The 25,754-nt window shown below is 41.8% G+C and overlaps 1 protein-coding gene across 1 annotated transcript in view; it reads left to right on the top strand.

Annotated features, from left to right (window-relative positions):
* Positions 1 to 17,552, top strand: part of igsf9a (immunoglobulin superfamily, member 9a) — a 242,568-nt gene extending 225,016 nt beyond the window's left edge. The window contains exons 19-21 of the mRNA XM_020919260.2: positions 7,404 to 9,385; positions 12,204 to 12,286; positions 16,954 to 17,552. Of these exons, the coding sequence (XP_020774919.2) occupies positions 7,404 to 8,583 (1,180 nt within the window). The 3' untranslated portion in view covers positions 8,584 to 9,385; positions 12,204 to 12,286; positions 16,954 to 17,552. The remainder of the gene's footprint in view (positions 1 to 7,403; positions 9,386 to 12,203; positions 12,287 to 16,953) is intronic.
* The last annotated feature ends 8,202 nt before the right edge of the window (positions 17,553 to 25,754 follow it).

Below are 25,754 nucleotides of genomic sequence, written 5' to 3'. Positions count from 1 at the left end.
TGAGCAACATTTGTCTTATCAGGGTTGTCAAAAGTATCAAAAAACGAATGCTGATCGATACTAAAACCAGTAACGAAGTGAGATACTTGTTTGAGCAGGTATCGACACAAAAAAAGCACATTCACAGGACAGAAATGAAGCTTTCCTGAATTGTTTTAGAATGATCTTGAGCTGTATCAGAACAAGTATAAGAGCACATAGACTAGTATACACCCGTGGTCCACTATGGAACCTACCTGGACCACTGAGGGATTACACAGATAGAAAACCACATGGGAATAAAAAAGAAAGTACTGTATTTTTCCTGTAGCAAAAGCAAAATATATGCACATTTTTCCTTTTTAAATGTTTTTACAAGATCTAAGGCTGCGTTCAGACTGCAGCCTGAAGTGACCCAAATCCGATTTTTTGGCCTCTATGTTCCTGTATCTGATCTTTTAATGACAGTCTGAACGACACAGATCTGATTTTTTCAAATGCGACCCAGGCCACTTGGATATGTGCTCCTGAAACTGATACAGCTGATCTTTTGACATGCGACTTCAGTCTGAACGGCCAAAGCGCATTCATTCGAACTACACGTTATCAACAAGCCACAAACGTCACTATTCTGCGCTGAAGTAGGCGAAAATTGTTAATGAACTCTGTGTCACCAAAGCGAAGCACATCACCACTCACCACTCTTGGCAACGTCTCCACATCCACATGTTCCTTTCAACGGACGTCGCTGCCGCTGTCCCACAAAACACCACCGGCAAAAACCTCGTCCTTCTCCTTCTCAATCTCCTCCTTAAAACAAGTAAGTTGTTCATGTTCTGGCTCTGGTACGAGAGAAACTTTAAAATCTCCAGGTGCTCAATGCTGCGTCCATGTTTGGACAACTTCCGTAAACACAGAGCACGCTCGCTGCGGTTGATGTCGTCGTGTCTCCAGTGCACATGCGGGACACTTTCGGGCCGTTTAATGTTCACACTGGAGTCACATACAAGTCACATTTAATAGGAAATGTGAACGACCTCGCAAAAAACATCGGATTTCACAAAAAAAACGGAGGTGAGCATTAAACCCTGCAGTCTGAACGTAGCCTTAGAGTGAATCATTACAGCCAGAACAGAACAAATTCAGATTTTAAAGTGCTTCAAAACTCACAGGCCTCAAGTCCGAGTCAAGTTCCAAGTCATTGACCTTCAAGTCCTAAGTCTTAATCGATTTCATCAAGTCAAGTCTCAAGTCCTAAAAATAAATATAAAAATAAAAATTGTGATTCAAGTCTGACGACGACAATCCGTTGTCCCAGACAGCAGCCTCCCTACACGCCACAACTGAACAAAGCCCAGAGTCACCGTGAACGCACCAAACAAAGTCCCACTGAGCCATCAAATGGTTGTGTTTCATAAAAATCCGATGTGGTTAATTTGTGAAAAAAAGTTTGAAAATAGACCTACTTGACCTACTTGGACCACTGAGGGATTACACAGATATAAAACCACATGGGAATAAAAAGAAAATACTGTATTTTTCATATAGGAGTATATAAGAGTTGTAGAAATGCAAATGTTTCTTTTTTAAATGTCTTGACAAGATCTTAGAGTGAATCATTATGTTCAGAATACAACAAATTCAGATTTCAAAGTGCTTCTCAAATCACAGGTCTCAAGTCCGAGTCAAGTCCCAAGTCACTGACCTTCAAGTCCAAGTCCCAAGTCTTAGTCCATTTTATCAAGTCAAGTCTCAGGCCCTAAAAATAGTGACTCAAGTCTGACTCTACTTAAAGATAATTAAAGTATAATTGAATACAAAGGTATATTTATTTAATGTGTTAAGACCCTGTGCCAAGGCCAAGACAAAAAGAAGGAGACAAGAGGCTGGATTTTAAAATAAACTATACAGTATTTATGAACTAAACATCCACTGTTACTGCCTTTTCCGTTTGCACGACTCCTTATTTTTGGCACATGATTCAAAGCAGTGTACAATAACTGCCAAATAAGGGTCAAAGGTCAGTTTTGAGCTCAATATTTTTCACAATATTTATTCACATGATAAAGGAGGTTACAAATACAAACAAAATGACATTAACTCATTTTTAACCAAACATATGTTACTGCGTTTTGTTTTTGTTGAGCAGAACACTAGCCCCAGTACAGATATATTGTGGTGATGGGCGAATGGAGCCTCGTGAAGCACTGACACCTCAGTCGCAATATTGTCTCAAATGGTTCGATGTGTCTGAGGCCTTGGAGAAACACTGACCTCTAGTGGACAAATTTAACAATAAGACAATACTTGTGTGCAGAGCATACACTGTATCTAACAACAACAGTAATAATGATTATTTTAAATAATATGTAAAGAGCAACATAAATAGTTGCTGTAAATAAGAAAATAGGTGTTTCCTTGTTTGGTGGAATTAGATCAAAGTGATCCCAAACCATGGATCACTTTTTTCCACTTGTAGATGCCATCGAAAATGAAATAAATGCCTAAAGTTGCCAAAAGTCGCCAAAATCACCACTAACGTCACACAATACTCCTCACTACCCAACATTTTTAACAAATATTGGTGCATCTTTTATACTGTAGCAGTTCAGTGCTTGTCAAACCACAGAAGTGCGCTGAACACTCTGAAGCACTCTGAACCAATCACAGAGCGGGACATTTGCTGAGCCAATGAAATGCTTCGATACACTGAAGCGATTGACACGTAGAGTGAAGCAGTAGGGGGAAGGACCGACACTTCCACACTTTGGTCACGTGAGCGGCTGCTGCGAGACGAGCTCCGAGGCAGTGCTTCAGAGCAATTTGTTTCAGAAAGAACGAGACGTGCTCCAGAGCTCCGACTCATTTGCTCGTCACTAATATATTGTACAAACAGCTTTAAATCCACTGTGTACTGGACTGCATCAAATTGTAAAGCATTTTATTATTTCATAATAAGGAAGTGCTTGCTAGCATGCTGGTTGTAGCCATGATGCAAACTCCGCTCTAGTCTTTGAAAGTTTTGAAAAGCCCTTATAAACTCATTGCAGTGAATAATTTGCCAGACTGGTGCCACCTAGTGCCTCCGCTCAATTTCATTTCTCTCCAGTGACTAGGTCAGGAATTGGAATACACTAGACAGTTTGCAAGAACCCCGGAAGGTGAGGACCATGCACTGGCCAATCAGTGAAGAGCTGTGAAGCCATGACGTCAAACTCAAGCTCCTGTCTGGCTCCCTTTTGTGGAACAGCACAACAGTAAACAAAGAGGTTGAGATGGATGTAGACGAAGACAGACATTCTGTGTTGGCAACGATTCCAGAGATCAAGGTTTTACAACAAATCGAACAAAGAGAATGTTTGGTGAATTTTATCAAGGGGAAAGATGTTATTGCCCTTCTTCCTACAGGATTTGGTGCATTACATACCTCATGAGCAAACAGCAGCGATTGGTTAAATAAAAAAGTACCTGCCGATTGTTGAGCGAACGAATCCTAATGCTGCGAGGTCAGACAGTTTCCACGAAGTGAAACCAACTGTCCCAGGGCAGCCTTGACTACAGAAATAGCTTATCACCACCAAGTATGATGAGAATGAATAATGACCACATTGTAGTGCTTTGAGAGGCTATTAAAATGGGTTGATTTTGTGTGACATCATTTTGAACAGCACACAGTTTAACATGGTGCTCAAGCGCAGGTCAGAGGTTTTTGATAGAATTTGTCTTTTAACTTCGATACTGTCCATGTCTTAAAGCAGGGGTGTCAAACTTATTTTGGTCCAGGCACCGTATCCAACCTACTTTGATCCCAAAGGGGCCAGATCAGAAAACTCATGACATATAAACCCCAAAAATAACAAGAAGTTCAAATATTTGTGCAGAGAAATGTAAATCTATTACAGAAATATTTTTTAATTGATGAACTCTTTCTTTTACAAAATATTATAAAATTATGAACAACCTGAAACTTAAAAAAAATATACAATTTCAGCACAATGTTTTAACATTAACTTGTATGTAAATAGGAATAAGTTCATTTTTGTGGTAAAATCCTGTACTCTGCTCCACTTTTCTCATTTGGACATTTTGCTGATGAGGGTGTCACGGTCAACAGTCAAAACGATCGTCCTTTAAGAGAGTTTGGAAAGAGACAAGTCTTCATTTGTGCTGCTCTGGTGGGAGGGGCCACGTACAGAGACGCTGGAGACGCTGCTGTGATAAACACCAGAGAAAATTAACAATATTTTTATAGAAAATATAATTCAAATATTTTAATAGAAAATCTGTGGAGGGCCAGATTAAAGGTCTTGGAGGGCCGGATCCGGCCCCTGGACTGTATGTTTGACACCCCTGGCTTAAAGGGACAGTCCGGAATTTTGGCACATGTCAATGGCCGTAGTTAGTCTGTCTTTAAAACATTCTTACCCACTCCAGGCAAAGCTCTTCTTCTTCTTCTTCTTCTTTTTTTCTGTTTTACTTTTGGTCAGTTTGGTCTCTCGGCAAAGAAGCTTTCATTTGGAAACATCAAAACCACTCTACACTGAAAGATGTTTTAATACTGAATTTAATCAACCTGCCACCATAGAGTTGTATTGGACATTTTAACTTCAAAGGCTGTTTTCTCAAAATGCATTTTCCTCTCATAGGGACAGATCACTTCTTAAAGTAGCACCGAGAAACTTGTCATCTACAGAAGAAGTTTCAAACTGAAGATTTTATTCCAATCCACCTGCAGAGTCTCACCTTGACAAGTTCCAACATGTGCATTATTAAACTATAGATGTTTACTACTAAAGGAGTGACGCGCCCACGTAGACACTTTATTCTTCCATTTAAAAACATATAGACACTTATAAAATTGTATAGCTTCAAACTTAATCAGCTTTAATTAGTCCTGCGTGAATTATGGTTTAGCAAATATATATTTTCCTGCAGTTCCAGAGCCAGAAAAAAAGAGTTCATTTAGACTTTTATAATTTATAGAGTAATGCTGGTACTTATTGTTGTCAGTTCAAGGGAAAAAGCTGGAGCCGCATATTAAAGTCCAATTATCATACATTACAATATCATTTAAAGACACTTCTTAAAACATGAAAAACAAAACTAGATCATTTTAAACAGTTTTCAGTGGTCCAAAGTTATTCGTCACTTACCTTATGCATTCAGAGCGTCCTAATTATTCACTAACCTGATTCATCAGCCGTCTGACCTTGCAGCATTAGGATTCGTTCGCTCGACGGTAGGTGAATCCGTGTGTCATTCGTTCATTAGTTTTTCAATATAAAACCAAAAATAAGAAAACGAAAAAACAACTGTTATTTGTCTCCAAAACCAAAATGAAAAAACGGATAACGATTTGTTTTTTTCAGTTTTCGATTTTATGTTTAAATGAAGAATGGAAAAAAAACGGATAATGGCCATTTCCCGTTTCCATGACTGCGATGCCGGACTTTTGCACCGCATACAGACTGAACCAAGACTGATCCAGGTCTGGGACCAGACCAGGACCAGACCGGGACACCCCTGCACTAGACGGTTTGCAAGAACACTAAAAGTTGTAGACCGCACCGGCCAATTAGTGAAGAGCTGTGAAGCCATGAAGTTAAACTCAAACGCCTGTCTGGGTTCCTTTTGTGGTTTTAAAGGCTGGAACAAAGAGAATGTTTGGTGAATTTTATCAACAGGAAAGACGTTATTGTCCTTCTTCCTACGGGATTTGGTGCATTACATACGTCATGACCAAATAACAGTGATTGGTTAAATATAAAATGTACCTGCCTACAATCCGTGTATCATTCGTTCATTTGTTTTTCAATATAAATTCACAAATAAGAAAATGAAAAATCAAGTTTTCTTCATTATTTGTCTCCAAAACCAAAATGAAAAAACGGATAACGATTAGATTTTTTCAGTTTTCGATTTTGTGTTTAAAAGAAGAATGGAAAAACGGATAACAGCCCGTTTATGTGACTTCCGTGACTGCGATGCCGGATTTTTGAGCTGCATATGGACTGAACCAAGACTGATCCAGGTCCGGGACCAACACCGGGACCAGAGCAGGTCACCGACTTCGAGCTCTGGCCCTGCCATGGGCTCTGAGCCTCCGGTCTAGTCCCGGCTTGGTCTTGGTCTCAGTCTTGGTCTGGTCCCAGCCTGGTCTCAGTCTGGTCTCGGTCTCAGTCACGCTCTGGTCCCGGTCTGGTCCCCATGAGTTTTCTGATCCGGCCCATTTGGGATCAAAGTAGGTTGGATATGACCCCCGAACCAAAATGAGTTTGACACTCCTGGTCTAGTGTATACCGATTCCTGAACTAGTTGCTGGAGAGAAATGAAACTGAGCAGAGGCACTGGGGCTACATTCACACTGCAGCCTGAAGTGACCCAAATCTGATTTTTTGGCCCCTATGTTCCTGTATCTGATCTTTTAATGACAGTCTGAGCGACACAGATGCGTTTTTTTCAAATGCGACCCAGGCCACTTGGATATGTGCTCCTAAAACTGATACATATCTGATCTTTTGACATGCGACTTCAGTGTGAACGGCCAAAGCGCATTCATCCGAACTTACACGTTATCAACAAGCCACAAACGTCACTATTCTGCGCTGAAGTAGGCGAAAATTGTTAATGAACTCCGTGTCACTGAAGTGAAGCACATCGCCACTCACCACTCTTGGCTACGTCTCTACATCTACACGTTCTCACAAAAAAATCCGAATTGAGCGTTAAGCCGTGCAGTCTGAACATAGCCTAGGTGGCTCCAGCCTGACTAGCCCTGGGACAGACTGGTGGAAATAAGGCTGCCAATCTGCCCCTGTCACTCTCTCTTTCTCACATACCACATTCATACTAGGCAATGCGGGGTGAAGTGTCTTACTTAAGGACACAATGATCGAACTTGGTAAGCAATCAGTCCTCTGATGCTGACGTTTATGGACAAGCACTCTAATCACTTAACTCCTATTGTATCACAAATCTCCACATTAAAGAATGAAATGTACTTGGCAAAATATATATCTCATATATATCTCCCGGCCACAATTTGCTTTCTATGGGTTTCAGAGTGACAAAAAATTGGCACAGTTTCCATAGCGATTAACCATTCAAAACGAAATATTATACATCTTTTAAATGGGCATACTTAAAATGGTGCTTATAAGCAGGAAACTGAAAACCATGAATAACTTCTCCTCTGTACTTTCCAAGAACCAAAATATATCTTAGTGACTATTACCATCTGTAGTAATGGATTAAATGTTTTGGAAAACAATCTCATCCATCACAAACGTTTACGCGGTAATCCTCTAAAAAACTCTCTCGCCAGCTACAATTTTAGCTTTCTTCTGTTTATTCCACAACTTTTCTTTCACTGAAGTCTCTCTATTTTTCCTGTTTTAAATCCTATTCTTCTTCCTCCTCCACAGAAAGACTTCGGGCAGCGGCAGTCCAGACAGTATGCTGAAGAAAACCCTCCTCCCCTCCTCCAACCTCTACCCCACCACCTCCTCCACCTCCTCCTGCTCTCCCAACGGCTCCACTTACAGCTCCCGGAACAAGCGCCAATCCTTCTCCGGCCTCAACCGAACCAGCCCCTCCCCGTCCCCGCTCTCCCCCGCCATCGAAATGATCTCCAGAGGTCCCGACGGCCGCTTCGCCACGTCCGAATACGACACGTTGAGCATCGACAGCAAGAAAGACTACGACCTCCAAGAACGCCGATCTATCTCCCTTCACTCGGACTGCGACGATAAAGAACCGGCTTACGTTCTGTCCGTCGATCTTCCGCCTTGCAAGCCACCGCAGTCCACTCCTTACAGCCACATTTACCCGTTGGTTCAAGTTCAAAAACCAAGTTACGAAGGTATGCTGGACTTCAGTAGCCTTTGCTCCAACGCAAGCCTCGCGACGCTACCGCACCCGAGTCCGTCGTTCCCGGTTCTCCCTCATATCCGGTCAGGTTTCGGTCAACCGGCGACCACGGCCAGCACATTGGTTCTTCAAATGGAGCACGAAAGAGAGAAGGGTAACTTAAGCCGGTGTCTGAAACTCGCGCAAGAACGAGAAGAGTTGGAAAGGGAGCTGCGGAGGTACACGCAAACTGACGATTACGAGGAAGAGCCCATGTGGAAGTATCGGAGCAATACGTTACCACACAAAGTCAGCTCGCAGCACCGTCCTGGTTCGTTCTCTTCCGCTTCTCTGCATTGGGAAGCCTACCGTCTCACCTCACCGCCACCCACTCCCACGCCGCACTTGACCCGCTTTGGCTCGGTAAGTCCTTCCTGTTTTCAGAAAGAGCGTCTGGCGCGCACCCCTCCGAGCCATGAGGGGGCAGAGCGCTTTTGTCAAAACGGAAGATTAACTCTCCCACGTACCCCATCAAAGAGACAAGAAAAGAGGGATGCGACGCCAGAGGGTTTGGAGAAATCAGCCAATTCCGCCGTGAAAATGCACGCGGGTGAGTCATGCGGGAGGAGGCAGAACAGCTTTACAATGCTGCCGTTCCAAGGCGAGAAAATACCCTCAGAGATGCCATTCAGTAATCGGAGTCTTGCCAACATCTTCAAAAATCTCAAACGGAGATGTCGAGATGAGCGTGGATGAACCAGATTCAAATAGATTTCCAGATTCAACCCCAAAGCCGATGCTACACCAAAGAATCGCCTCGCATGTGGAAAACGGATGCGCTCTATCCCGCAAAGATCAGTGTCGCACCATAAGGAGGAGTAAAAGCTTAAACAGCCGAAGTCCAGTTCCCAAAGGCGAGGATGTCAAAAGGCCCATGTCTCCGAGCGCAACTAAACGCGAAAGCTGGGAGAGAAATCCAGCAAAACCCAAGGAATCAAAGCGGAGAAGCCACAGTTTAGACTCCCGGAGGCGGAAGGACAACAACAACTTCCTGACACCAGATGCGTGGATAAATTCGCTAAGCCAGGAAAACTGCGCCGATTTAGCTCCGCCGAGACCGACCTCGCTCGTCTGGGATCCGCAGAGCTCGCCAAGAAGAGCTAAATCTCCGGCAAATCCCAATAAAATCCGAACAAATTCTCCGCATCAGAGATTAACGCCAAATCACCTATCGAGCGGGAATTACGAGCCGAGGAGAGATACGACGGCACAAGATTATAATTACCACGAGGCTATGAGGGCGGCCGGGCGGTACCTAGAGGCCATCAAGAAGCCGTTTTTGGAAGAAGACGGGAGATACGCTGAATATGAAGGAGAGGAGGAGGGCTACAGAGGGGTTCAGGAGTCTGGGAGCTATAGCAGTTACGCCAGCAGCGGCAGAGGAAGCATGGAAGCGCCCAATAACAGGCTGTCAATCTGCCAAATGTCCCCCCACCCCACGAGAGTCTCCGGCCAGGATGGAGGACCAGATGAGCGGGCACATGGAGCACAACCACAGGTGAGTGTCGTGAGTCTAAGTTTAGGTTTATTGTAAGACTATTGATTTAAAGGTACAGTATGTAACTTTCTGGAGGTGGCACGTCACTTGCATGATTCCATGGAAATAGAAATGTAAAACCATACTTATGTTTTAGGCCAGGGGTGTCAAACTCAAATTCATAAAGGCCAAAATTAAAAATTACAACAACATCTGCATGTTTTCTCTTCTTTTGAGATATGTAATGTTAAACATTTTCTTAAATAAAATAAAGATTTAATAATAGCTTTGCTTAAACATTGAATCCAGAACAAGCATATTATAAAATAACACAGCTTTAAATAATGTCTATAGCCTATCTGTAGCTTTTGAACTCCTTTTAAATGTTTTTTATAATTTATTTTTTATTTTTTTTCACAAGCCAAGAACCAGTCAAAAATAACAATGTGCTTCAGTGAAAATCCAAGCAGATGTTAATGAGTGTCAACAGGAGTAGTGGAGGCTATGAGTGCACTGACAGGCCGGTGCCAATGCATTTGCAAAGCATTCTGTGATTCGTAGTATTGGCGTGGCAGCCGGCGGGGAGCTCTAATACATATGTGATATGATCTCACAGGCCAAATATAATTATATCGTGGGCCAAATTTGGCCCCCGGGCCTGAGTTTGACATGTCTGTTTTAGGTGATATTGTGGAATATTACAGCCAAAGGCAAGGTAAGTTTATTTGTATAGCACAGTTTGTACACAAAATAATTCAATGTGCTTTACAGAATAAGAAATACTTTAAAATCACAAATCAAAACATAAATAATTATCATAAAATTAAAGAGAGATAGAGACATTAATTTTTTACCTTGTTTTGAGCCTGGATTTAAACAGCATCAAAGTCGAGTCTGTCTCACATGTTCACAAGACTGTTCCAGGTTTTAGCTGCATGAATCTGAAACGCTGACTCCCCGCGTTTAGTCCTGACTCTGGGCACCAGCAGGAGGCAGGTCCCTGAGGTCCTCGACTGCGAGATGGTTCATATGGAAACAACATTTCCATCGAAACAAGCAGGAGGGGCCTCTCCAGGCCAAATAAGAGTGAGGTTTGTGGAGATGCAAGCCCGCTCACAATTAGGACTAGGTTTAGGGATCATTAAGAAGTTGCCGATACGATACATACCTCCGTACATAGGACACGATGCAGTACATATCTCGATACAGTGCACTTTCAATTCGATATGATATATTTCAAATCGATTCGATATGGTTCAATAAAAGATAAAGGCTAAATGATGGCTGAGACACTAAAAGTCTTTGTTAAACAAATTCTTGTGCAAAGTTTATATGAAACACAAACTTTTTAATCATTTAAACAGTGAAAATATCAAATGAGTCACATAAATGAATTTCCTTCCACTAAACAAGCAACAAAACTCTAGCACTGTAAGAAAATAACTCTTGGCGATATATCGATACAGCTGGCCACGATATTGACACTGTATCACATTAAACAATAGGATATATTGGTTTTTCGATACTTTTGCACACCCCTATTAAGGGCACATGTTTTTCATGGCCATAAATACAACCAGTATGAAAAAAAACAAAAAACATGCTATTATTTGAGTCTATTTTTTGGCAAAAAAAGGTTACATACTTTGGTTTCAAAGCTCCTGCGTACCTTTCTGCACAAAGTAGTCTAAAATAAAAACCTTTTGCATTTCATTTTCGTTTTTCGTCTTGCACTGCAAACACTTAGAAAAACATGTGTCCTTCCTCTGAGTGGGCTTGCATCTCCACAAACCAGACCCTTGTTTGTCCTGGATGAGGGCCTCCTCCTGCTTGTCTCCACAGAAATGTTCCTCTTGCATTATGCCATAAACATGTGTCTGACAGAGAATGAATGTATGGTTTTAACTTTATATTTCAATAAAATCCTGCAGGAGAAGGTTACAGTGCTTCTGAAAATATATATGTATGCATTTTGAAGGTTCAATTCTTTTTCAATGTCAGTATGAAGGACACATCACAGCCGTCCAGTAATATTAAAGCTACACTCACATCCTGTATGCATTTGAAAGTGTTTTTCTTTTTCACTGTATTGAATGTAGATTAACATAAGTACACAAATTGTTAGAATTAGTCTGGTGAAAGTGTACAGACTTTAAAATACAGAGGAGCATCATGGACTACAACAAGCTACTTACATCAGTGGGTGGAGATATTTTAAGAGCTCAAACACCTGTGCATAAAGACAAATTCTGCTCTGCTTTTGATAAGGAACAAGTACAACAAAGACATCTTACCACTGCCTCTCGAGAAATGCAATTAAAGATATGCCTACAGTAAATAAAGCATCGCGTTCTTCCCACACGTTTTTAGACTAACTTCACTTGTCTTATTACTGGGATCCAAAGAAACTTAACTTGAATAAAAAACAAATGGAAATGCTATACCTTTTTCAGAATCAAATGTTGTGTTCAGGTACAAATTTCAGGTACAGTGTTGTGTGATCATTTTAGATTAACAAAAAACGTTATTTTAAGACAACATATGTTTCAAAAGTTGGGGGGATTATGGAGATTAATTGCAGCCTTCTGTTAAGAGTAAATAACTTATTATTGTGTAAATGAACAACTGTTGAGAGGAAACAGCTCCACTGGCAAGGACACATCTGAACAGAACGTACTCTTTAAGTCTGAAAAGTACAATTGAAAGTTATTGTAAAAAAAAAAAAGTCTTGTATGCAAATGCTACAAGAAGATGGGATAACTATCCGTGTGGAACAGCGTGTTTTTCCATTTGTTTACTCAAACAAAGACGAGTAATACAGTGTCTTAATGTTTTTCAGCCGCTCCAGGAGGAAAGAGTCTGTGGATGAGAACTACGAGTGGGACACAGCGGAAGTGTGCTCACAGACCGGGGAGCATGACGGTGAGGATTCTGCACGGGCTGAATTGTGTTGACATTATTCTTTGTGTGCTGCACCATCGAAAAAAACATGTATTTGTGACTGAAAAATAAGAGGGGTGTAATAATAATGCTACGAATGCTTATTACAGTGGTACAGTGGTCCCTCTTTTGTCGCAGGGGTTACATTCTAAAAATAACCCATGATAGGTGAAATCTGCAAAGTAGTCAACTTTATATTTTAGAGATATATCAAACTTTTATGCTGCATACGCCACGGACTTCTGAACCACGACTAAACCAGAACTAACCTAGGACTGATTCCAGGACTGAAGAGGAGGAGTAAGCAGGACTGAAATAGGACTAAAACAGGACTAAAAAAGGAGTAAATCAGGATTAAACCAGAACTGAAACAGGACTCACTGTCGGGACGGACCCGGAGGTGACCGCAGGAGAAAGGACCGGCTCAGCGCCACACCTTGGACTGTCACCCCATTGCGTTTTGTAGACAGCTATACTCCACAGAGTCGGGGTTCTCTCTCTTAAATCCAAGACTACTCCTGGTTTAGTTCTGGTGTAGTCCTGGTTTAGTCCTGACCTGCCTGTGTGTAATCACTACCCGCCCGCATACTCACCCTTAAAATACCAAAACATTAAAACCCGCCCGTTTCAGCAACTATTTGCTCGTACCCGACCCTGTGCAAGACTCTGCTACAGCCGCGTAACTTGTACCTTCCTTCAGTGTGTCCAGAAGTCCAACTCTGTCTTTTGGGTGTGACTGCAGGAGTCTTTGTCAGTGCAGAACGTTTTGTCGACATTGCGGATTTTGTCAGGGAGAACATACAGCACTTCAGAATCACAATGCTAGAGATCTAACTTTTAGGTAAATTTGGCAGGTGAACACATTCTGTACTGTAACGGAAACATGGCACAGAGGAGACTGAGTGACAATGGTCCATAGCCAATCAGGCTGCAGGGGGAAGAACACAATGCGCGTGCGAAACAGCGAGACCGTGAAAGGGTGAGGGACGACTGTACTCATCCAAAGCAGTATTGTATGAATCAGAATCAGACTAAGGGACTCTTGTAGGACAATTCACTGGAGCCACCTGGCCCACCTCACACACACACACATCTCAGTACAGTACAGTAGTATATGCCATGGCATGCTATTAGGTTCCTTTTTCAGACCAAGAGTTTGTTTTCATACCTGACAGTTTGGACTCTTCACTAGCGCTCTTCCTCAGAGTGGTCACGTGATGTTGCTGTGACGTGTCCAATCAGCTGATTTAAACGGGTTTTGGCGCTGTCTAGTCGAAACTAGAGCTGTCGCAATAACCTCAAAAACGAATCGCGCGGTACTAACAGGACCATCACGGTGTATGTTGGCCCACTGCGATCATCGCACGTGACCAGTGACCTGACCCAGAGTCCTGCGCGGGTTCATTTTTGAAGACCTGCACCCGCTCGGTCCAGCACTGCACCCACCCGTTAATCAGTGGTTATATCAAAGTTAAACCCGCACCTGCCTGGACCCTTGATAAACCACGCACAAATTAAAAGCATTTTAACTGAAACATCCATCAGAATACGAATTGAAAAGACTTCAAGAATTACGATCACAAAATGAAATGAAACAGTTTCACTTTCTTCATTACGAATATGAATTCACAGACGCCACTCGACTCTCATCACTTCACAGGCTTTATTTATGGAGCAGAAGAAACACGCCACGGACTGAACCAGGACTAACCCAGGACTAATTCAGGACTAACCTAGGGCTGAACTTCGACTAAACCAGGACTAAACCAGAACTGAACCAGGACTCGCTGTCGGAGCGAGCTCAGAGGTGCGCCGAGACTGTCGGGTGACCACAGGCTAAAGGACCGGTGCAGAGTAAGTGCAGCCGTCGCCCGATCTCACTTGGCGGACACCCTGCTCCATGGGCTTGAGGTGCTCTCTCTCTTAAGTCCGCGGGAACCAACCTGGTGCAGGACTCTGATCCGACCTGCCACAGTGAGAGCTGGAGAGATGCTGCAGCACTTGTTCCAAAGTCAAATGTTACTTCTATACCGCACCGCAGGAGAAATGCCCTAACCGTGACAGCCCTAGTCGAAATTGTCAGGTATGAAAACAAACTCTTGGTCTGAAAAAAGAACCTAATAACATGAAATATCAGAAGACCAAATGACTAATATTGGACTACCGTATTTTCCAGGCTATTATAAGACACACTGTCATTAAATGGTCTGTTTTCAAACTTTTTTCACAAATAAACTGCACCGGACTTTAAAGGAAACACAACAGTTGGATGGGTCAGTGGGATTTTGTTTGGCGCGTTCACGGTGACTCTGGGCTTTGTTCAGTTGTGGCGTTGGGGATCGCTGGATTGTCGACGTGTTCGCAGTGACTCAGTTGTTCAGTTGTGTCTAGAAGTGGTACACTGCACTCGCTTTTTCGGTTCGTTCCTCCGTTCTGTTCCTCGTCGGCGTGGAGTGATGAGTGTGTCTGTGGGTGTTTTTCGCTCTGTGGTCAATGTCTGTCTTCGTGTGTGTTTGCGTGTTCTGCGGGTGGTGCGGCTTTGTAGTTTACTGAAGTCGTGATGGGACACCCGAGTGGATTCGTGTATAGGGCGCTCTGGATTGCGGACGCTTTTTGATGCGGTTAGAGGCTTAAGCCCGGGAAATACGGTAATACGCCATGACGGTTCACATGTTTTCAAATGAAGACTAAAAACCTCAGACTCAGACAGAAGAATCGCATGGCACAATATCGATGAGCTCTAATCAGGGGCATCTGATAACAGCGCTCTGAGGATAAGACGTGTCTCTGGTCTAGACCCTGAGGATAAGGTCGAGGGCAATGATTTGACTGGCTTTTGTAGAGACCCGACTCTACCGGAGCGATGTCAGATCTCTACTGGGCCCTGATTATTTGAGAACAGACTTTGACAATGCTGTTTAAGCTGTTCTTTTCTTTCACAGGGAGACACCCAAACCACGAGATAAAAGAGAAAGTGGGCAGATTCAATATAGGAGCAATAGGATCTGAGGATCTGTCACTGAGGTTAAAGGAACAGAGTTTGTGCAGCAGATAAATGATCTGGTGTAGGCTTTGAGTCAGGACAAACCATGTTAGCATGAAATAAAGCTGGATTATGCATGCAGTTTTTATAAGTAAAGTACACTATATGATGATTACACTTTTATTTACCGTGTGGTTTCATAAGAATAATGTACTGCAGTTATATGGAGGCTTTCAAAATGACACCCAAATTAAATAATACATTATGTCATGTTTTTTCCTGGAAATGACATTCACTTCAAATTATAAATTAGATGTTATGTCCTGACAGTTACTCTCTGGGTAGTAGTAGTATTTTTCACAACTGTTACTTGAGTATTTTCTTGCAACCACCACTTTGTACCTCTACTTAAGTAATATTAGAAGTAATGTTACTAATCCGTGTATCATTTGTTCATTTGTTTTTCAAAATAAAACAAAAAAATAATAATAATAATAATAATAATAATAATTTCTTCATCATTTGTATCCAAACTAAAAAAAAACAGATAACGATTTGTTTTTCAGTTTTCGATTTTGTGTTTAAATAAATAATGGAAGAAAATGGATAACGGTCGTTTCCCGTTTCCGTGACTTAAACTGCGATGGCGGACTTTTGCACCACATACGGACTGAACCAGAACTGAGCCAGGCTTAAACCAGGCCTAAACTAGGACTAAACCGGTCTCAGTCCTGGTCTGGTCCTGGTCTCAGCCCAGGTCTCAGTCCCAGTCTCCGTCCTGGTCTGGCCCCGTCTCAGTTCTGGTATCGGTCCCTGTCTGGTTCCGGTTTCAGTCCTGGGCTGGTCGCGGTCTCAGTTCTGGTCTCAGTTCTGGTCTCAGTCCCGGTCTGGTCTTGGTCCCAGTCTCAGTCTCGGTCTTGGTCCCAGTCCTGGTCTAGTCCCAGTCTCAGTCTTGGTCTCATTCCAGGTCTCAGTTCTGGTCTCAGTTCTGGTATCCGTCCCTGTCTGGTTCCGGTTTCAGTCCTGGTCTGGTCCTGGTCTCAGTTCTGGTCTCCAGTCTGGTACTGGTCTGGTCCCATCTCAGTCATGGTCTCAGTCCTGGTCTGGTCCTGGTCTGAGCCCTGATCACCCAATAGTCAATGCGGGCGCACCTCCGGGCCTGTCCCGACACTCAGTACTGGTTTAGACCTGGTTTAGACCTGGTTTAGCCCTAGTTTAGACCTGTTTTAGTCCTGGTTCAAAAAGTCCGGCAAAAAAGTCAAAAACCGGAAACGGCCATTATCAATTTTTTTCCATTATTCATTTAAACACAAAATCGAAAAGTGAAAAAAAAAAAAAAAAAAACAAATCATTATCCGTTTTTTCATTTTGGTTTTGGGGACAAATAATGAAGAAAATAGTTGCTTTTTCATTTTCTTATTTTTGGTTTCATTTTGAAAAACAAATGAACGAACGATACACAGACTGTTACTCTTACTTTTGATTCCTCTACCCGCCTCTGCCTGTGAGCGTACTACACACTGCTCACTTCCTATTTATTAAACTAAAAAAGTCGTAAAAAATCTGCGCAAGACGAACACCCTTAATTAAAGCCGCTACCTGGGGCTTTTCCAGCGTTAAACATCCACTCAACTGTAACTCTATTTAATTATCTGTCTCCCCGCAGGCCTGCTCCCTCCCCTGCCCCTCCAGAAGCCCGCGCTGTGCTGTAGCCCTCCCAGGATGCACCTCACCGGCTCCGTGCTCGGGGGCCACCGCGGCTCCACGACTCCGCCCCAACCGGAGGCGGCCGTCCTGTTCTGACAGCCCACCCCCCCTCCCCGACCTGAGCACCGGCTGGTCCCGCTCATCCTCGCACGGGGACAGGAAGCAGACGGGAAACGGACACTTGTGATCGGACCGGGAAGAGAGAATCGAGGACGTGCTTTGGAGGCTTTTGGGGATATTTTTAGGAACGCCGCAATGACGTTTTAAAGGAGACGTCTTATGTTGAACTGACTTGAGATTTGAACCATATCGTTTCGTTTTGTCCATTTTTTTTTGTTATCTCCAGCTCATTTTCAGATTGCTTCACTCCTCACTCACTATAGATACTTTGCAGCTGATTGTCGACAACATTTCCTGGGGGTGTGGTGCTAAACTAACTTACTAACTAAAGGCACTACTCTGTCTGAAGCTCTGTTACTCAAGTTGGATTTAATCTGATCTTTATTTGAACACAATCTGACCAGAAAGAACTGAGTTAGTTGGAATGACAACTGAGCTGATTTATGCTCTTAAACGTGTATCATTCATTCATTTGTTTTTCAAAATAAAACCAAAAATAAGAAAATGAAACAACTAGTTTCTTCATTATTTGTTTCCAAAACCAAAATGAAAAAACATTTAACGATTTATTTTTTCAGTTTTTGATTTGACGGATAACGGACTGAACCAGGACTGAACCAGGACTAGACCAGGACTGAACCAGGACTGAAGCAGGACTAAACTAGGACTGAACCAGGACTGTGAAGCAGGAGGTGCGCCCGCGTAGACTGTCGGGTGATCAGGAAACTGGGAACAGACTGGGACTGAGACTGGGACCAGGACTGAGACAGGGACTGAGACCGGGACCAGACCAGGACCAGACCAGGACTGAGACAGGGACCAGGACCAGACCAGGACAAGATCAGGACTGAGACTGTGACTGAGACTGGTTTAGTCCTGGTTTAGGTCCTGGTTTAGGTTTAGTCCTGGTTTAGTCCTGGTTTAGACCTGGTTTAGTCTGGGTTCAGTCCTGATTCAGTCCTGGTTCAGTCCGACGTCGTTATGTGTTTTTTCCTTTATTCACTTAAACACAAAATTGAAAACTGAGAAAAAAACGAATCGTTACCTGTTTTTTCTTTTTGGTTTTGGAGACAAATAATGAAGAAAACTGGTTTTATATTGAAAAACAAATGAATGAATGATACACGGATTAGTTTTTCACTTTGTCATTCTCACCATTTTGTTGAAAATCAAACTCCTAAACATGACCATAACCGCTTATATATCACAGGCTCCTGAAAAAGTGCTGTCTAAATCCATTTTGTATCATGTTTCTTGAGCTTTCAGGCCATTTTAAAACTTTTTTGACAGTGTTTACCAATTTGTGCATCGTGTCACCATGGTAACTGCTGAAGGTTCTACCACAGACATACATGTAGAACACCCCCAGTGTGACGTCAGTGCAAAGTATCAATAGGGTTGTTAAGTGTGGTGTCACTTCCAGGTCCATCAGATGATTGAAAATTAATTAATATGTTCGCAGTTTTTTCTCTTTTTTTTGTGACAACACATCTCGGGTTAAAAGAAATCGCAGTCGTTTAAAGATAACAAGGTCATAAGCATGGATCTGTGGTTTGATTGACAGAAAGTGTACGAGGGAGGGGGAGGTAAGAAGCTAGACTAGGATATGATAAATTCACGTTATCGGTGACCGGCAGTTGGTGAGATGAGTGAGATTACACAGATTACACACTGGTAATCCCATTTTATGATAGATTATTACTACATTATTTACATATTTGATACAATTTGTGGTTAAAATTACACTTTTGAAATGTATTCGACTTGTTAGATGAATAAGGAACAAAAGCAAAGATAGAAATCAGATGTGAAGTCTGTGGTTGGACCTGTAAATTAGAGCCCTGCACCCCCACAGCATGGGCCTGCAGCGGGAGGCACGATGCAGGAGTGGGCGGGTGGGATGATAAACTGCAGTCCCGCAAATTAAATATGAGGGTAAAGTAAAATATAGAAATAATTCATGTTTGCCTATCATACATCATTTGTGCTGGATTTTATTTGGCATTAATAAAAACATTTTAAGCAGCCTAAATTTGCGGACGTGGTCTAATCTCACGCACATTTTAGACATTTCCTTTCCGCTTCTCCATGTTTGATAGATTTTAAGAAAGCCAACATCCCAATCTTGCGGGATTTCCATGCGGGAGCGGGGCAAAATATCACAGATGTGGGCGGAAGTGGGACTGAAAATTACAATTCTTTGCGGGCTGGAGCGGGACTGCACAGTGCGGGTGTGGACAGGAGTGGGACTGAAAATTCTGTCCCGCGTAGACCTGTACTGGAAGTGACATCATCATTTAACAACTCAACAAATGGATGGCAAATTGTCTCAAATAACATGTATATCAGATACCAGTATACACTAGACCAGGGGTGGGCAAACTACGGCGTGGGGGCCATATGCGGCCCTTAAATCTTTTTAATCTGGTCCGCAGAACTTGAATAATAATAAGAATGATTTTCAGTGTTTTAAAAGTCATTTCAGTAAATAGTAAATACCGCGGGACTTGAAAGACAGATATTTTGTTGTAATGATTTTCATTTATGGGATATTTCAATGATACGGGATATGTTTTGTAAATATCCCATGTTATTTTTTTTTCTCTTATGAGGTGAATTACCGAAAAACTCCTTCCATCTGCTCCTGGTCTGGCTCTTCCGTCAAATTTTAGAACCCTTTGTGGCCCACGAGTCAAAAAGTTTGCCCACCCGTGCATTAGGCAGTAAAGGGATGTAACTTTTCATGCAGGGGTTTAACCTGCTCGTCTCCATGGAGTATCTGTTTTCCTAGAATGCTCCACAATATGGCATTAAACACATCTATCTTACATTTATTCAATTACAAATGTTTTTATTGCTAAAAATACCATATATTCTTAGTGTGAGCGGGTTCGTCTTTCCACATTTAACTTGGTCTGGTAGTTACAAGTTGATGTCTAATGCTGTATTGTGGAACTTTCCAGGTAAAGCAAGATTCTAAGACTTGAAATGGTTGAAATGGGAGTGCATGATTTCGTCAGATAAGTAAAAATCAAGGACGAGTTAGAAAACAAAGCAATAACATCTCCATGGAAACAAGCAGATGGAACACACTCCGTGAGAAATATTACACGGTGCCCCTTTAAATCAAACCAAATACACTGATTCAAAGAAAATCTAACATAAAATACTACTTTTAATGTCTTTTAATATAGACCAGCACTGATATTTTGCGTTTTATTTCTGTACATAACTGATTATATGAAGAAATACACTGTCTGCTCACTTTCTACGCAATGTGAAGTTTACCCATTTTCTGATCTACTGTACGTTCAAATGTCGTTTCCTCATCACAAACAGACCCGGAGTTGTGTTTTGTGTGTTTTCGATGAGGTAACGAAATTCTAACGGCTTATTTTGTGTAATAAATAAAGAACCTTTAAACCAAGTTGTACTTTTTTGGACCAATTGTAGCAGTTTGTCTAAAATGGGCGGGTCTTATTCCTTGCTTGTAATGCCTTTTTATTTTATTTTACGTTGTATGTTTTTTGTTTTTCTGCTTCAAATGGCATTGCTTTAAAGAGATGAATTTAAAATGTCAAATGAATGCATATGGAAGGTCTATCAAAATACGTAGAGATGTTTTAAAAATTCTTCAAATCGTGTCCATCAGATTCTGATTTTGTTGTAGTAAAAAAAAAATAATAAAGTTTGAAATATTTTTTGTACATGCTGAATGTTTTAAGTCTTAAAAATAAAGTACAGATAATATGTCATTTAATGTTTTGTGTCTCAAGAAATGGTCATATTTTCTTTTTACTGGTACCAATTGTAAGCAACAATCCAGAAAGACTAAGTCCTTTGCTCTCTATGCTAAGTCACTTCCCCTTCAGAGCGATATCACAACACAAACATGCGTGCATCCTGCTAATGAAACTACTGCACATCGCGTCAGGTTTGTGAAGTTGTAGTGTATTGTTTTGTATTATGTTTTTGTATATTTATGGAACATGGGTGACTTACCATAGCCTGATTCATGAGCCTGATTCATGAGCCTGATTCATGAGCCTGACCTCACAGCATTAGGATTTGTTCACTCGACGGGTAAGTTTTTTCATTTAACCAATCACTGCTATTTGGTCGCGACATATGTAATGCACCAAATCCCGTAAGAAGAAGGACAATAATGTTTTTCCCCTTGATAAAATTCACCAAACATTCTCTTTGTTCCGGCTTTAAATCCTCTTTGTGATCGTTGCCAACACAGAATGTCTGTTTTTGTCTACATCCATCTCGACTGCTTTGTTTACTGTTGTGCTGTTTCACAAAAGGGACCCAGTCAGGGCTTCACAGCTCTTTGCTGATTGGCCGGCACGTGATCTACAACTTCCGGAGTTCTTGCAAACCGTCTAGTGTATTCCAATGCCTGACCTAATTGCTGGAGAGAAATTAAATTGAGGGTAAGGAGGGTTCAGATAGGTCCAGAGAGATCACTAGATTACTCAAACTAGCAGGGATAACATCTAAAACCTCTTTAGGTTTTTCATGAGGGGACAATGTTATAAGCTCCAAAAAGACAAAAGGGCCGGTCAATCAAACCCAAAAATTTATTTTCAAATAAATTCTCACCAGGCAAGAAAATTCATTTTTGGGTCTGACTGACCTACCCCAAGACAGTGGGAAGGAAAAAATAATCATTCTTAGGGTCTATGTGACCCCAAGGAGAGCGTAAGGGTTAAAACCACACACTAAATATGAAATATTAGCTTTATCAAGGTAGATAAATTAAAAAAAATATTGCAGTAAAAAATTAAGTTTTAATTGATGCAAGGTAATTTGGGCCAATTCACCTGGAAGCCTGAGGGCCAAGAAAAATGTGTCTGAGGGCCGCATTTGGCCCATGGGCCATAGTTTGGACATGCCTGCCTTAAGTCATTCTTACATAAAGACTAGGCAGGTAAGTGAAGCGACAGAGATGGAATATGATAAAGATACTGTTTTATGAAGTTACTTATTGATGTGTTGTGTATAAAGTTATTTTTATGAAGTTTTCAAATAGCATTGCGCCTGTATTTAATAATCATGGAGTCTCCAAATCAAACTAACCTGGGCGCTTCCTCACTATAATCAGCGTTAGACTAATGACTCGAGATGCAGCAGTATATTGTGATTGAGCGGAGCCGGAGTCTCAGGAGAGTTGAAATGAACCTGCAGCACGAGCGTGAAGGAGGAGCCCCGCCACACTCCAACACCAGGTCCATACGAGCAGAGAAACACAAACTATATGTGACAGGGGTAACAGAGTGTCGCTCCTCTGCTGCTGGTTTTTCTCTTTGTGTCTCTTTGTGCTTATCGTTTAAAAACCCTGTGAACCTTCTTCACTCTCTCACACTCTGCTTGTCTCTTTGTCCGAGTCAGTAGGAAGCAGCTCACACATTGCACTTATAATCCTCATTGTAAATGTTAAGGGGATGTTTTGATTGAATGTTGACTGGATTTCATTTTGTTGTTTTAACTGAATGTCTTTTAGATTTGTCGGCCACACACTCTGCACAAGCTCTAAACAAACTTTTTAGCAAACTTTTTAACCATCTCCCTCACTCCTGGACACGTTGATTCCCCATTTATACTGAAACGGCTTTTGGATTATTTTAATAAAATCATTAAAACTAAACTTTGCTGTCTATAGTTGTCTGGTGATCCACAATACCTGCTGTGTGGGGCAGTCATATACACAAGATTTTTTTTATATTCATCAGTTGATAAAATACTAAACCTTTTCATTTGTATCTAAAACCGAGGTGCATAATGTGTTACCGTATTTTCCGGGCTATTAGGTGCTCTGGATTATAAGACACATTGTCATTAAATGGTCTATTTTTGAACTTTTTTCTCAAATAAACCGCACTGGACTTTAAACGAAACACAACAGTTGGATGGGTCAGTTGGACTTTGTTTGTTTCGTTCACGGTGACTCTGGGCTTTGTTCAGTTGTGGCGTGTAGGGAGGGTGCTGTCTGGGACCAACGGATTGTCGGCGTGTTCGCAGTGACTCAGTTGTTCAGTTGTGTCTCAGAGTAACACGTTGCATTCGTTTTTTCACTTCCTTCCTCCGTTCCGTTCCTCGTTCGTGTGGAGTGATGAGTGTGTCTGTGGGTGTTTTTCGCTGTGCGGTCGCTGTCTGCTCCGTGTGTGTTTGCGTGCGCTGTGGGTGGTGCAGCTTTGTAGTTTACTGAAGTCCTGGGACACCTGAGTGGATTCATGTATAGGGAGCTCTGGATTGCGTCGCGCGTGGTCGTTTTTTGATGGGGTTAATGGCTTAAGAGCACATCCAATAGCGCGGAAAATACAGTAGTTTAGTTAAAGGAACTGTAGGTAAGGATTTGATGTTAAATTTGATAAACTTGACCTGTCTGTGTCCTGTATCATAGTTTATTATAATTTGGTGTTTTGGTTTTTAAGATGATTCTCCAATCAGAAAGCAGAATGAGCCTCACGAGTCTCTCCTTTGTGTTGCCAATTTCAATGCTGAAATCTAGTTGGTTTAACCTTAAAATGTTTCCATTTCTGATCTGGACGGTCACAACCTAAATCCCAGAACGTGCAGCCAATCATGAGTCAGTGCCAGTGCAGCCTCCACAGCTCAGTGAGGGAATTCTGAAGGTTCGGAGCTTTCACACGAGGAATGGTGCGTCCATATCACTGAGATTGAGAAAAAGTTGTACATGTAAAACCCTGTTTCCTCTTCCCTTCTCTCCCTTTGGTCCGTCCCTTGGGCTGCACCTCCTCTTTAAGATCCACCCAGAAGCTACTGGACCAGCTTACCTTTTGGACTGTCCCTAAAAATCTGGATTCCGTTCTCTGTCCTTCTTTGGTCTCTGACCCCACCTCCTCTTTAAGATCCACCCAGAAGCTACTGGACCAGCTTACCTTTTGGACTGTCCCTGCGTTAGATTTTCTTCTGACTCCCACTTGGATCTCGGATTTGATGTCACGTCTGATCTTGAAGTGTATTATTATGTTTCACATGTCGGACTACATGGATTATAATTATTCCCTCATTTTATGAAAATACTGCCACTTTAATGAATTTAATTTTAGGAATTTGCACTTAATTTTACGCTATGATTTCTCTTACTTTACAACCTCAGGGACATCAACGTGGTAACGAGAGACTGAAATTGTCACATAAACCACCAACGTGTCCAAACACAACTCTTTGTATTTACACGTCACCGTCATCTAGGATTCATAGCCATCTTGGATTCTGACTCAGATTCCTTGCTCGGTCTACTTTTTCCACCACCGAGGTCTGAGTCGCGCCGTCCCAGGAAAAGGAGCGTGTCACGTGTAGCTAGGCAACTTCCTCGGAAAACCGATTCGGAAGGATAATCGAACGAGGGGTAAACACCTGAGCTCTGCCCAGAACCACATTTCCACTACAGCTGCTAATCTCTGCAGCAACTGGACTAAAGGGGAGAGTTTCTGATCACTCCGCCCCTGTATTCAGAAGGGCATTCCTGTGTGATGTCACCAACTACTGGAACTTGCAGAGGCCACTGAAGGCAGCACAGTCTTGCCTTGTTTGTACTAAAGTTGCCAAAATGATTATAGCAGTAGATAATGTTATTCAAACACCATACACATAATGATAGTAGTGAAAATAGTGGATTTAGTGTTTAGTTCGGCTTTATCTGCTCGAACATCTAGTTAATCAAGTTGGAGAAGAACCTTCACCAAACTCTACCCACAATCAGACAGAAAGCCCTTACTTCTTCCCTTTGTAAAGCTTTTGTCTCTTGCCTTTACTGCGTGGCCTTTGAAAAACTCACCTTGTTCTAAAGTGGTCGTCTCTAAAGTGCACACAGTGAAACTATTGTGCGCCCTCCTCTGACCCCTCCTCCGACAGTCTCCTGACATTTCACTTCAGACATATCTGCCCTCGTCCAATCCACACATCCTCCAAACTCTGATACTGTCCTTCTGCACACAGGAACAAACAAAATCTAATACATGAACTGTTAGTATTTCAACCACAAGAAAAAACTAGAGAAGAATAACTTTACGGAAGATTTTTTGGTAATTAGCAATGAATTACCACATATTAGGGCTGTGACGATATCCAAGTGTTACAATACGATATCATCATGGTATGAACCTCACAATATGATATTTATTGTGATATGGTTGGGAGGTTCATGATATTATACATAATAAAAAGACTGGCATTATAAAATGCTTTGACCAGTCATTTGGTACAATATTTATTGTCATATTCATATCAATGACATTTTGAACAGCTTGAAAAACCTTTGAAGTTAAAGTGTAAAAATTAAGTAACAACTAAACAATTGTAATAAAACTCTGGGTCACTCTTGAAGTTCACCCATCAGTGGGAAGTGAGATGCTCTCTGACTGCTTAAGACTCTGTAGTACATCAGTCTTTGTCTGGCTGTAGAGAGCAGGGAACTCTGTTTGACTAATGTATTTTTCGGACTATATAAGGGGCACTTAAAATCCTTAAATTTTCTCAAAAATTGACCGTGTGTCTTATAATCCGGTGCACCTTATGTATTAATTGTGGTTCTGTTCACTGACCTCAAACTGATTTCATGTGGTACATGGCGCTCAAAAATCTATTAAAATGTTTTAGTACGACTTT

This window comes from Boleophthalmus pectinirostris, unplaced genomic scaffold (assembly GCF_026225935.1).
Source record: "Boleophthalmus pectinirostris isolate CB_2022bp ecotype Guang Dong unplaced genomic scaffold, ASM2622593v1 HiC_scaffold_18, whole genome shotgun sequence".
NCBI classification, from domain to species: domain Eukaryota; kingdom Metazoa; phylum Chordata; class Actinopteri; order Gobiiformes; family Gobiidae; genus Boleophthalmus; species Boleophthalmus pectinirostris.
The sequence above is the reverse complement of the archived record's forward strand: the minus strand, read 5'-3'. Positions and strand labels throughout refer to the sequence as shown.